We start from the raw sequence: 14,704 nt of genomic DNA on the forward strand, positions 1-14,704 counted from the left end.
TCATGCACTGGTTTTTAAACCAATCGTGACACCGGAAGTAAATTGCATAACCATGTTGACCGGGGTCACATCGCATCCAAGTATGCAGCCATAACTTTTGAAGTCTCCAACATATAGAAGTTAATTACCCTAATAAGGGGGTTGCTTCCTACTTCTCAAAAGTTCATTTAATTATATAAAAGTAAAAAATAAAAAAAATTTTTTTTATCGTACATCACGGGACACAGAGCCATAGTATTAACTATATGGATATATAGGTACCTTCAGGTGATGGACACTGGCACACCCAAGACAGGAAGTTCACTCCCTGAATAAGCACCTCCTCATCCCAGGAGTACCTCAGTTTTTTCACCAGTGTCTAAGGTGTTGGTCACGCTGGAAGGATCCCTATTGGATTTAAACAGCCTCCACAGACCGGATCCATCCAAAGTGCCACTGAGGCCAGGGTGGATGGTACCCGGGCCTCACATAAGAAGAGCGAGGTTTTGCTTGTAACGCCTCTCCTTGGAGGGCTGGACCCCGGGACTCAGTGCTTTGGTCATGATCACATTACCTAAAGTTTTTCCTGGCAGGGTGCTATACAGGTCCAAGAGAGTGGAACCCCGATAAAAAGGGACCCAGTCCTTGAAGGTTTGCTAAACATAGCCCGCCGTGATAGGTGAAGTTTGGATCTGTCTGTCAGCAGTATCCTGCGGCGAGGATAGGGTAAGGGAAGAAGCCTAAGAACTGTAAAAAGTCCACCTATGGTTTTTCTTCCTTGCGTAAAATGTTATCATGTCTTAAGTTCTCCACTAGAGGGAGTAAATGCACATACCTTTGTACGTTGCTTCTCAGTTCAGCTCTGTGTCAAGCAGCTAAGACAGCATGTGTGTGGGGGATCCTCAGGGGATCAGGAGAAAAGGCAATCCAATGACTCCTCTTCTGAGGAACCAACGGTAGATGAACCCTTTTCAGCTTCGCAATCTGAAAAGTTGCGGGTACAGTCCCTTACATAAATAGTTTGTTCTGCTTTCAAGCTGCCCATAATAGAGTCAGCTAAAAGTTCTGTTTCTTCTTTGGGTTCCTTAAAACCTCCACAGACTTTGCATGCGTTTCCTGTCCATGCATTACTGGAACAGGTTATTTATGCTGAATGGGATCATCCAGATAAGCATTTTCTCCCTCCAAAAAGGTTTTCAGTACTTTATCCCATGGAGGAGAAATTCACCAAAAGATGGAATGTACCAGCAGTTGACGCTGCCATATCCAGTGTGAATAAAAGTCTAACTTGTCCAATAGACAATGCTCAAATGCTTAAGGATCCAACAGATAAGATTGGAATTCCTGTTGAAATCCTCTTTTTCTTTGGCAGGTGCAGTTACTCAGCCTGCAGTCGCTGCAATAGGCATCTGTCAATCCCTGAAGGACCAGTTTAGACAGGCCCTTAAGGAGGTTCCTGTACAACAGGCCCAGGACTTAGCCGAACTGCCAAGAGCATTATGTTTTGCCATTGACGCCATCAAGGATTCTATCCACCAGGCGTCTCGCCTTGCACTTGTGCTGGTGCACATGTGAAGGATCCTGTGGTTAAAAAAATTGGTCAGCTGAAGCACCTTGTAAAAGGCTCCTGACTGGTTTTCCTTTTCATGGGGATCGGCTATTTGGGCATGATTTGGACAAATACATCCAAAAGATTTCAAGTCGGAAAAGTACTTTTGCCAGTCAAAAGAAGGAGTAAACGCCCTTCCTTTAAGCGGGCTCTTTCTCCAGCACCATGGGCATCTGCCTCTAAGCAGTTGCGATGCCTCCACCGTCAGAGTCTAGAGAAAAACCTCAGGGTCAGACCCAGGCACAAAAGAAGTCCTGGGGGCGGAAACCTGCAAAGCAGAATTCTAAAGCCTCATTATGAAGGGGCACCCCCGCTCGCCAGGGTGGCAGGAAGACTTCTGCAGTTCTCAGAAGTCTGGCAGGAGGAAATTCAGGACAGATGGGTCATCTCCACGATAACTCTAGGGTACAAACTGGAATTTGGGGAGTTTCCACCGCCTTGTTTTCTGAGGTCCAACGTTCCCAAAGATACAGGGAAAAGGCAGTCTCTGTTTCGGACAATAAATTGTTCTATCAAAGAATATATATATATATATATATATATATATATATATATATATATATATATATATATATATATATATATATGTAAATATTTTAAAACTCTATATCAATGACAAGTATATATGTGGGATATTTAGCTATTATTTATAAATATTTAATGTCCCACTCCACATTAGGCCATGAAGACGGAAAGTACAGAGGTCAAATAAATAATAGCTAAATATCACACCTATATACTTGTCATTGATATATAGTTTTAACTATTTACTATATATATTCATTGATAGAACAGTTTATATTTCCAATTAATGTGTTTGCAATTTATTGACATAGTCTTCTAAATAGCCTAATGTATATGAGATAGTAATATTGGTTATTAATTGTGTAAATGTATACATCTCTATAGATAACATTATCCATGTGACTGATGATTTAGTCAATACTCATCATCATTAGTTTTTATATAAAACGATTTTACTTTTTTAATGAAATATATTTTTCATTTTTTACTTTTATTTTTATATAATAAAGTGAAGTAGGAAACAACCCCCTTATTAGGATAATTAATTTCTATATGTTGGGGACTTCAAAATTTATGGTTGCACACTTGAATGTGATGTGACCCAGGTCAACATGGTTATGCAATTCACTTCCAGTGTCACGGTTGCTTTAAAAATCAGTGCATGACATCCCAGCTCCATCCTCCATTCCCAGACATAGCTTGTTAAGAGGAAACGTGTTGGAAGGAGACGGGAGCTGTGACATGAAGAGCAGCCTCTCTCTACTGCTTAATATTATCTCTGCGGTAGGTGAATATTTTAGCTTAAATAAGCCCCCTGTTTTTACATACTATGCGATGAGTAAGTAATTGAAAAATGGTGCGCTTATTATAACATAAACCATAAACAGAACATAATAAATATAAGTCCCATAGATATGTAAATATATAAAGCCCTCCTAATGAGTTAATAGTGACTTCTTAAGTGTTCATACAGTACTCCTCCAACACTACAAACTTTTCCGTGACAAGTGACACCGCTTCCACAACCGGGTGCAATGCCCGCTCACCTTAAGAGATGACCCCACTGGGTCAAGTAGTGCCTTTTAGATATAAAATCTTAAATAGTCCAAAAAACAGGGGCGTGCTGCTGTTGAAGGTAGGTATTCAGAGTATCCTTTGCGTTGCGTCACAGATCACGTGACTTCTTTAAGGGTTCACTATTAACCCATTAACAGGACTTTATATAATTTATATATTTACATATCTATGGGACTTTGTGCAATTATATTTATTATGTTATGTTTTTAGTTTATATTGGAATAAGCGCACCATTTTTCAATTATTTACGCTTAAAGATCATTCTAATGGTACAGCTGTTCTATTTGGATTTAACACTGTTCACTTAAAACACACATAGTAGCGCTTCAGTATTTTATATCACATACTATGCAATGAGCCTTCTTTTCTGTGTTCCCTTATCCTGCACACACACCGAGTGAAGCACAGTGATCATCCTGAGTGAGGCAAGCTGTGCTGGGACACTGTGGAGTACACTTTCAGTGTGAAGTCAGAGTCCAGAGTCAGCGGTGTGGGGACGCTGAGCGTTGGATCCATCCATCCATCCATCCATCTTGGCGGTCGGGAGACACACAGAGGATGTGGCTAGGCGTCTGGCGTTTACTTACCTCATGCATTAGATGATCTCTTATAATCTAGAGATCATCGGGAGTTGGTAAGAGGCCAATTTATTTTTCCTTTGGATTGTTATAGTTTATTATCACTGGGTACAGTGGATAGTACATCCAATTGGTGGAATACCAATGGAATAATATTTGATACACAGGGACACTTGTTTATTGAACTCTTTATTTATCACCAGTTGATACAATGTGTTTATTTTTTGATAAGAGTTTTCTCAGAATAGAAAAAGGTTCTGATTTAATATTTACACATTTTAATTAGAGAAATTCCGACTGGTTTCTGTGCTTAAACTAAACCATTTAATTTCACACAAAAAAGGAATTCCTTGTGACAGATTAATTTATCTGTAATCCTAGTAATAGAATGATTTACCACCAGCACCTCTCTGGTCCTCACTGGAACTACAGGATTTATTTTTCTGTTAATATCTGCAACATTTAGCACCCAGTATTATTTATTAGTGTGTTAACACAAAAACGTGTCTTCCAGACTGCCTACTTTATTTTAACAGTGACACTTATCCTTTTTATGTTCTTTTTGCTATCAGAGTCCTATGTTTAAGCTCCAACTCCACCTTGTGGGCAGGAAAGTTTCTTAAAGCAGAGTTCCACCCATTTAAAAGTCAGCAGCTACAAAAAGTGTAGCTTCTGACTTTGAATAAACAGACCTGTCACACGGTCCAACAATGCGGGCGCACAAAGCCTCGCTCCTCTCCCCCTCCTCTCCATGGCACTGGCTTTGTAACTGTGGGCGCCCAGCCGTGGCTTCACAGCCAGGTATGCACTGCGCAGGGAGGAGGGGGGAGAGGTGAACTTCCTTTCGGCATCAGGGGAGGAAGTACCCGCTCCCCCCCAAAAAAAAAATGACATACCAAATGTGCAATGTCAGGGGGTCACCAGTACTTAAAGCGGAAGTTCCATTTTTGGGTGGAACTCCGATTTAAAATCACATGTGGCATAATAATAAGTACTGACTTTTCATTTTCTGGATTGTTTCCTACAGTTCCAATTACATTTTCCTGTTGGCTAAAATAGCACCTTTAACAAATATTTTTGACTGCATTGGTTTCTGTCTGCTAACAGTACTCCCTGCGGTCACTATGGAGTCCTCTCCCCATTCATTTTAATTGGCTGCTGTACCTGTGGGGAAACTTAGGGGGAAAAGTCCTGATCCTTTTTTAAAAAATGAAGCCACATGGAACCATGCAGTTTTGTGCACCCGAAAATGTGACACGTTTTCTGAAACGTGGGGGCAACGATTTACAGGGCTCCTCTCGCACAGCCATATCATTCATTTAGAGCAATCTGAGTGTATAAACTACAAGTCCTTTCTGCCACCATGGTAGACGGCTTGTAGTTTTCAATCGACTGTGAGGGTTCAGTTACATGTTCACTTGATAGCAGGCACCAATAATTATGTATTATTCCTTCCCTGTGGTTCCTAATTATGTATTATTCCTTCCCTGTGGTTCCTTACTGACCTAATTCACTGTCACCTCCTTTAAAATTTTTACTGCTTCCTACAGAGTACAGTGTCTCAGTGTTCGGAGTGGCCAATAGCCAAGTAAGTTCATTTTTAGACCTTTGGATTATGTTTCACCTCAGCCCTCCATAGCCCCTACACTCTCCACGATGCTTCAATATTTTGCTAGTGTCCATAGGTGATGGACCTGGACTACTGCTTTGCTGAGCCTTGGTGCTCTATAGCAGCAGCAATTTGGATTGGTCCCTATGGATCTTCATATTCCTAGAGGGCCTTATCCAGACAGTGGTGAAAAAAGAGAAAGGGCTATTACTGGCATTGGATCCTGCTTGTGTTGCTGACCTTGGCAGGCAGTTGCATCATGAGTTAGCTGGAGGGGTGCTATGCAGATCCAGGGATGTTGTCTTCTGCAGCAGAGCCTAGTCCCTGAAGACCCTGTTGGGTAGCCTGACCAAGATTGGCAAAGATTAAGCTATTTGCAACTCTGTTGTGTACAAAGTAAGTTGCCCCTTATTGTGGGTGGTCTCTTGTGTTGGCTCCCTGCCTTATGGCTGTGAAAGAGGCTTTTGGTGTGATCAGCAGTGTCCCTGCTGCTCCTGGGAGCTATGAGGTTTAGAGGGTGCCATTGTGTTGCATAGCCATTTCTTAGTCTCTGTAAGTGCCAGGTGAGTGTATCCAGACGGAGATGAGGAAGGCCTTTGGATTGTGCGCAAGTGTGGCCCACTGCCATCTGCATATATGTGGCTTGGCCCTCCCGGGCAGTCACAGCCGAGAGGTTGCACTGCACAGGTGTGGGCACCATGTTAGCCTTTAGCCCTTTTCAGATTGGAACCTAGCAAGGATGCAGTAGAAGCAGCTCATAAAATTTGGCATGGGCCAGGAAGCAACCCGGGTCTTCTGGCCTCCAGATGGTCTACACTAGGAGTCCAACACTCCCCTAATGATCTGGTGCTGTACTGCATTAATCCCCAACCCAGATGTAGCAGAAATGAGAGATCTGATGCCCGGGTTACAAGAAACAAGGGTGCCTAAGCTCCAGCATTGCCTTTGGAGACGGTCTACTTCACACAAACTCCTTTCTGGGATAAAAGACAGGCTCTAGCTTGAAAGCAGCATCCATTTTTTCATTCACTTCCTCTAGGACTTCTGTGTGTTTGTGGAATTTACAACTGCTTTTCCCACTTTGCTGGAACAGTTGGCACATGTTACTAAGAATTTATGGCAGAAAGACCATAAACAGTCTAGGTCTTCTTCAACGCAGGCGATGCCTTTTGAGGGTCCTCTCCCACCCTTTTTAAGGTTGGAAAGGGAGGAGGAAGAGAGGGAAAGTTTAGAATCGGACTCCCTTTGAGGTTGACGAATCCTTGGAGAAGGACAGCCCAGCCTCATATATAGTTTTCTCATAGGGTGGTCCATAAAAATCTGAAGCTGTCACGTACTGCACCCTCTGGGCCTAAGGCTTTAGGGTTTGGGGTCTTGGAAAGCATCCAGGCCAGCTAAGTCCTTTTCGATGCATCCTAATACTGAAAAGGATCTGTGAAGGGACTGGGCCCATCTGAAAAGGTGTTGAAGCTATTTCAGCAGTTTGCGCAAGAATACCCAACAGATGACAACTTACAGTACCAGTAAAAGATGTACCATGTTTATAACCACTTCAATACCAGGCACTTAGACACCTTCCCGCCCAAGCCAATTTTCAGCTTTCAGCGCTGTCTCACTTTGAATGACAATTGCTCGGTCATACAACACTGTACTCAAACAAATTTTTTATCATTTTGTTCCCACAAATAGAGCTTTCTTTTGGTGGTATTTGATCATCCCTGCGAGAAGTGGTTAAGGATCCTACAGACAAAAAAAATTGAGTCCCCAATTCCATCCATATAACCTGCTATTTTATCTATGGGGGTTTATCAACCTTTCCTGGTTTGAACAAAGAACATGGGGTTCTTAAGCAACATTCCTTAGCTAGGCAGCACTTGGAGCTCTTTTCCAAAGCATTACATTTCTGTGTGGATGTGTTGGGGGATTCCCTGAAGTAACTTTCTTGCCTGGGACATATGTTGGTTCACATGAGGTGGGTGCTGTGGCTGAGCGCCCCTGCAAAAAAACATCTGGAACACATGCCTTTCAGGGCAAAAGCCTTTTTGCCAATGCCTTAGACACATTTATCCAGAAGATTACAGGAGGGAAGAGCACCCTCTTCTCTCATTTGTTGATTGCAAAATAGTGCACATAATAGTAGTGTCCAGACCTTTGTTGCTAATTAGAAGAGCACTCTTTCACCTCTAAAGAAATTGCAGAAGCCATCTTTGTTCAAAACCCAGAAGGGTCCCTTGCATTCTTTTCAGAGCTCAGGAGCTAAGCAGAAAACTTTCTTTCGGAAGAAATACTAGAGCTCCAAGCCCACCCAGATTGGCAACAAATTTTCATCCCAGTGAATGGGCGCCCCCACTTCTGTTAAAAATGTGTATGTTAAGCAAAATGATTCTTACTTCTATGAAGTCATTCATGGTTGCCTTTGTATATATTTACTCAAATTGATATCTGAATGGGAGATTCTGATATTTATTAGTTGATAGTTTGATGGATGTGATTAGTGAACCTTCCTAGAATAATAGATTTGTGAATATGTTTTCCTGTTTGCTTTGCTAATATTACAGTTAGTATGTTTGGCTATTATACAATGAAATATGCTAATAGGGCAGTTTAATAATTATGACTGTTTTTAAGTTATTTTAGTCTATTTATTATTAGGAATCATTAATAAATTGTGGTGTTTTTGAAGAGGGTTTTCCAGCTCAGACTTGCAGACTTTTGATTACAAGAGTTTACTTGTGCTAAAAGTTGTTGTTATAAAATACACATGTGATAGGAGCAACATGGGGAATACTATTCCTGGCTGCCTTTTGAAAATGCTAGATTTTAATGCCTGTGTTTTCAGTGCAGCCATGGAACAAGCTTGCAGCAAATGAAGCCAATAGGAAAGTCAGTATTCATTTTATTTATCCTTGTTCTGGGCCACTATTAAATCCAGGCACATCCAAATAGCTAGCATTATCAGAAAGGCAGCCTTTATATTTATCTCATGGCCGGTCCCCACAAGGAGATCTGACATTCTCCACTCCTTGTAGCCTCTGCTAGTGTTTGACACGTTTCTGGGAAAATTTCCCAGATACCCATACAAAATACTGAAGGAAATGGCAAACATAGGAGTTTACCAGCTGAAGTTTGTAATGCCAGGTGTCTAGAGGTACAGAACAACCCTTATATCTTCCAAACTAATTAAGCACTTCTTAGGTGAAGATCTTTTTCATTTGTTCAAATTTCCCATCTATTCGCTCAAATACATGAATGTGCTTTTTTGATATAATGTTATTTTGTTGTTTTAGATCCAATTGTCGAAGATTGGTCCACCATTCATCATTAAAAGTCAACCTGCTCCAAAGCTTGAATCCAAGATTTCTTCTAATACATCTGTCAGTGGAGGCAGGAACACTGGAGCTAGAACCCTTGCAGATATTAAGGCAAGAGCACAGCAAGCCAGGGCCCAGAGAGAGGCGGCTGCCGCAGCTGCTGTTGCTGCAGCTGCAAGTATTGTTTCTGGTGGTGTTGGAAGTCCTTCAGAAAGCAGCAAGACTAGAACCTTGGCCCACATCAAAGAGCAGACAAAAGTGAAGCTGTTTGCTAAGCATCAGGCCAGAGCTAGTACACAACAGTCCTGCAGAGATGGAAAGTCAAAAGAGGGTATTTCAGGAGCTGAACCATTATCCCCTCCTGATGCAAAGGTTGAAGGCTCTACTGGTGTGATTATCATGAATCCTAACTGTAAATCTCCTAGTAGTAAGCCCAACCTGCACCGAGAATTGACATCCATGTTACAGCAATCCCTCAGCTCTTCAACATCATCAGAAACTGACTCTGATGTATCTTTGCACAGCTCTACTGAAAACATTCATGTGCCACATTCCATTGACAAAGCTGTTACATCTACCTCCACTGAAGATTGCAGCATGCCAATGCATTATAGCAAAAATATAGGTTCAGTATCTGTTTGCCCCTCTGCTGATGCCCCCTTTACAAATGCACTTGAAAAGTCTGCAGTTTTAATGTCTGTTGACAATGAAAACACTACATCTCCTGTCTGCATGAAAAAACCCATGAAGGAAAGTGACATTCCTTTCATTACTGCTACACCAAAATGCACTGATGACAATACCAGTCATGCCTCCATAGTATCTGACTCTGTAGACGACAAGCGAGTGCCAGTATCAAACAATAATATTCATCCTTACACCACTGTGCCAGTTTCATCCATGGGGAGTAGTTTGCCAAATCTTCATCTTACAAACTCTTTGAGTTCACTGAGCTCATCAGTTGGCTCAAGTAGTAGACACTCTGATAAATTAGCTGCAGCCATATGTGAAGAAGATGTCTGCTCCTCTGTTCGAAGAATGTCAAACCCTGAGGAAACCATATTAGATTCACATGGTAGATCTTCAGTTCCATTGTATTCCAATTGCAGAACAGTGAGTTCAGATCCCTCCCTTGCCAAATTGCATCTTGATAATTTACACAATAGCTCATGTAGTAATTTAACCAGTCTTAATAGTAAAACCTTGCCTTCTGGTTTAATACAGACAAATAGATCTATCCCTTGCAAAGTGATTGTTGATCACTGTACAACTCCAAATTCAACTTATCCTTTCAATACTGAAAATGTTGAAAATACAGATTCCCAGAACAGAATTGGTAAAACAGATGTATCCATTCAAAGTAAAACATGTCCTCAAGTCTCTGTCATAAGTAGACAAGAGAATCTCATTAATGAAAGTGCTGAGCATATGCCAAGCCCAAACATTGCTGCTAGGTTAAACCGAGATGACAGAAACAAGCCCTCCGCTTGCACTAGCCATTTGGAAACCCCTTACATGCAGCAAGAAAAGTTAAGCGTTTCTGTTCCATGCCAACGGACCTTTAATGAGCAACTACACTCTACTTCATCCTACAAATGTGGAACAGACAATATGACCAACACTGAGTATATTCCTAATAATAGAATCTGCTGGAGTGATAAAGAACAAATGAACAATGACGAAGTAGTTCGCAACCATTTAAATACACAAAAGCACATAGAGTACTGTGAGGAAAACATTGTGGACAATATAAAAAGTGAACCAGGAGGTTACCCACATGTCTCAAAACTTCATACACGTTCACCTGTCGCCAACAGTATTACCATCAAATCTGAAGCTACTGACTCCAGTAAGTGTTTTGGGATGGAAACAGAAGTTTTTTCAGGCCACAACACTACACCCCAGGTATCTGACTTGGATTTAGGTTTGCCATCATCCAAAACACCTATTGGGGTATCCAGAGAAGAACCGTTGTCATTAACATCAGATGGTTTGAAAAGAGTAACAGCTGCAGGAAACACAAGTTGTCGTCTGTCATCAGTTGAAGCAAACAATCCATTAGTAACACAGCTCCTTCAAGGTAACTTGCCTTTAGAAAAGGTTCTCCCTCAACCCAGACTTGGGGCAAAACTCGAAATAAGTCGTCTACCTTTGCAGACTACCTCTGTGTATAAAACTTCATCGGAGAGATTGGTTTCTGAAAACCCCTCTTGCTCGCCTACGCCTGACAGCAAGGGGTACCCAATGGGTAGTCTCAACCCTTTGCAAATGAGGAAGCGTGAAAATCATCCTAAGAAAAGAATGGCTAGGACTGTGGGTGAGCATGCGCAGATTAAGTGTGAATCTGGAAAGCTTTCTATGGACACTGATGCCAACTTGTCATCTTGCATGATGGGTTCCAAAATAAACTCTGTGGGCCAAGAGCAGGCATTTAAGCAAGAGTGGATGAATAAGCATTCAGTTCCAGCTAGGATGGTTCACAGCCCAGAGATAAAGCAGCAGAAGCGGCCACTGCCTTCTTGTAGCTTCCAACAAAGTGTATTTAATGCTGATAAAAATGGCAGCTATCATGCAGAATCAAGTACGTTGCACAGGCAACATTACTACCAAATGTCCATGGCTCAGAGAGGACCAGGTCCTAATGTGTATGTGCCATCATCAGGTTCTGCAAAGGCCCAGAACAGTAACAACACTTTTGCTTTCTCTAGACAACCTGAGCAGAAGGTTTTGGGTGAGGCTAATGTATCATCCCTTCCTTTTAGAATGGGCAATGCCTATTCACCGAACATTCACGTTAAAGAAGGCGATGACCTAAGCAATGCCCCACAGACTCTGCAAAATAAATTTTTAGTCCATCCTTCCTTATCTAATTCAGAAGTCCCATCTGATCAAAAGCAGCCAGCAGTTACTATGGAAACCACTAAAAGACTCAGTTGGCCTCAGCCTGCGAGCATCTGTAGCAATATAAAGTCAGAGCCCATCTCTTTTGAGGATGGGTTAAACAACAGCTGTGAACTGACCATGAAACAATCTTCCTATGAGCAGAGTGAAGTCAAAGAACAGTTAAAAGCATTTGCCTTGAAAAATGCAGATTTTTCTTCCTATTTACTGTCTGAGCCACAAAAGCCTTTTTCTCAGCTTGTTGCACAGAAAACACAAACACAGCAGCTGCCACAACAGCAGCAGCAGTGTGGGAGTTATCCAGCAATTCACTTTGGTAGCACAAGCTTCAAAAGAGCAGCATCTGCTATTGAGAAATCTATTGGAATTTTAGGGAACAACTCTAAGCCTGTTTCTGGACTCAGCAGTCAAAACACTCCCATTCCTGCACAAAAGTTTGCTGACAGCAGTAGTGCAGATGAACTGGAACTGAAGTGTTCTTGCAGGCTGAAAGCCATGATTGTGTGTAAAGGCTGTGGAGCTTTTTGTCATGATGACTGCATAGGCCCTTCAAAATTATGTGTAGCTTGTTTAGTTGTTCGATAGAAACTGAATCTAAGATGGAGTATCCCCTTTACAACCTATATGTCTACGCCAAGAGCAGTAACAAATCTCCATTTTTTGTGTTATATTTTATTCTAGGTTTTTCCAGAGAAGAACAATATTTCTGAAAAAAAAAATAGGTCTCACCCCCCCCTTCTAACTTATTCACTATTTGGATATTGAATTGTGTTATTAGTAGACTATATCATGTGAAGCATTTGTGATGTTTCAGTTTGATTTTTCATTGCAAAGCACCTGTTTGCATTTGATTTGGAGACCTTAGGTTTCCCACAGATCTCCATTATGTCATTTTCGTGATTACTCTGATTTTTCAGCTGATGGAAAATATCTTTAAGATATCTTGTTTCTGAAGCAATTTGCTCTCTAACACATCAAGCATTGTATATTGTAATTTTAATTAAGCCAGCTGTTCTGTCTACATCCCAGGGAGAGTTTGTTTTATGCATGTGGAGGATTAACAAACTCCACAGTTCGATTCTTCACAATATCAATTGCAATTGAGAGTAAAAACTACTTCATATTAGACTCTGTATGCATTGTTTCAAATGCATAAGAGTTTTACAGGCTCCTAGAAGAAAGGTGATATAAAAGAGCACTGTTTTTAGCAGATACATTGTTTTTGTTAGGTACTCATTCTTTTAATAACATAAAATTGTTAGGCCATAGTCCCATGGAAATACCACCTTCATGACGATTTACATTAGGTACATAATGTATGTGGTCAGCTTTGTAGTTTAGGTCACATTGGTTTTTAAGGTATCCATTGCAAAAGTTTACTTAATTTAACAAATAAGACGATTCAATGGTCACATCAATTGTGGAAAAGAAAGTTTACTTCACTTACACATGATTTTGAATTCAAAGTAAGCACCGTTTTATCAATTGAACATTTACTTTGCACAGTGAACAAGACTCTACACTTTTAGTAAATCAACATTAAAATGTTCAGAATGTTTGTGATAACAAAGGGTAACTTGTTGGTGTTCCCATGGCTAAAAGTAACTTATACCTTTTTCACACATGGGGCTATAAATTATTACTGAATTGAAGTAAAATATAGTTAATGAATACTGCTTTTTTTCCCTACTTTACACTAAACAAATTGTTAGAAAACTGGTGGTAATAGTTGGCAGGCATCAGTATTGGTTCTAATCACTCAGTAAGCACACTCCTGACCTTTTCAAAAGCAGTGGTAAACCTAACAAATTATACTTATACTCCCTCAAGGTGAATTGAAAGGTTTCTTCACAAGTTTTACTTGTTTTCAGCAAAGTTTTCTTTTTAAACAGGTGCATTCATTGGTGCAACTCTATGCTTCTTACTGATTTCTGGTTGGTTGTTTAAGCCTATTAACAAGCAACTGTGGCAGTAAATAAAGGAGCTTAATCAGTTGCACAATAGAGATGCTTGATAATCCTATAACACATTTCTTTATTCACTTTTGATGAAAAGTAGGTAAAACTTTGCAGCTGGACTGTGGCAATATGTAATGCTCTCAAAACACTACTTGTATCTTCAGTGTCACCCATTTTAAAACGAACTGAAATGATAATGGTTGTTACTAAGAAATCTGTGCATTTTTTAATTTTTCTCCAGTATTCAATTGTTCCCATCGTTCTTCTGCCTCTTTGCTTTTCCCTTAAGGTCCCACTAGGTCTTTTAAAGACCTAATTTGCATTTCTAGCTGAGCACAATACAGCTCTGTTTTTACTGGATCAAAAAAGGCCTCTTTCCAAGGACATGTTTTATTGCATTCTATTGACAATCCTTTAGAAACATAGTACATAATATTTTCCAGTGTGAATGCCCAATATCAACAACCCAGTTGCCCAAATGTTGTTTTAATATTTAGTTGTTCACTTGAACTAAACAAACAATGTGTACAACTAGCAGAGCAAGAGTCAAAAAATATACTTCTAAATAAAGGGAAAGCATGGTTTCATGTATTGATTACAACAGCCTAAACCATTTTACCGGCCATATTAACATGATGCATGTACTAGTATTTTTAGTACTAATTTACCATACTCATATTTGGCCTGCAAGGTATTTTTTAATTGATGCATTGCACAGGACCCCAGATGTTGCAGGACACTTTGAAATCTTGCACTAATCAAAAGAACCAGATGGCCCATCATATAATAGTGTATACGGTGTATAATATATATATATATATATATATATATATATATATATATACACACACATACAGTTGTGCTCATAAAGTTTACATACCTTGGCAGAATTTATGATTTCTTGGCCATTTTTCAGAGAATATGAATGATAACACAAAACTTTTCTTTCACCCATGGTTAGTGTTTGGCTGAAGCCATTTATTATCAATTAACTATGTTTACTCTTTTTGAGTCATAATTGCATCAGAAACTACCCAAATGACCCTGATCAAAAGTTTACATACCGCAGTTCTTAATACCGTGTATTGCCCCCTTTAACATCAATGACAGCTTGAAGTCTTTTGTGGTATTTGTGGATGAGGCTCTTTATCTTCTCA

General features: G+C 40.3%; 1 protein-coding gene across 1 annotated transcript in view; it reads left to right on the top strand.

The window, feature by feature from the left end:
- ASXL3 (ASXL transcriptional regulator 3) overlaps nt 1-14,418 on the top strand; it is a 217,442-nt gene extending 203,024 nt beyond the window's left edge. Inside the window, exon 13 of the mRNA XM_073631540.1 lies at nt 8,665-14,418. Coding sequence (XP_073487641.1) covers nt 8,665-12,174 — 3,510 coding nt within the window. The 3' untranslated portion in view covers nt 12,175-14,418. The remainder of the gene's footprint in view (nt 1-8,664) is intronic.
- Nucleotides 14,419-14,704: the final 286 nt, after the last annotated feature.

This window comes from Aquarana catesbeiana, linkage group LG05, assembly GCF_042186555.1.
Source record: "Aquarana catesbeiana isolate 2022-GZ linkage group LG05, ASM4218655v1, whole genome shotgun sequence".
Taxonomy (NCBI): Eukaryota; Metazoa; Chordata; class Amphibia; order Anura; family Ranidae; genus Aquarana; species Aquarana catesbeiana.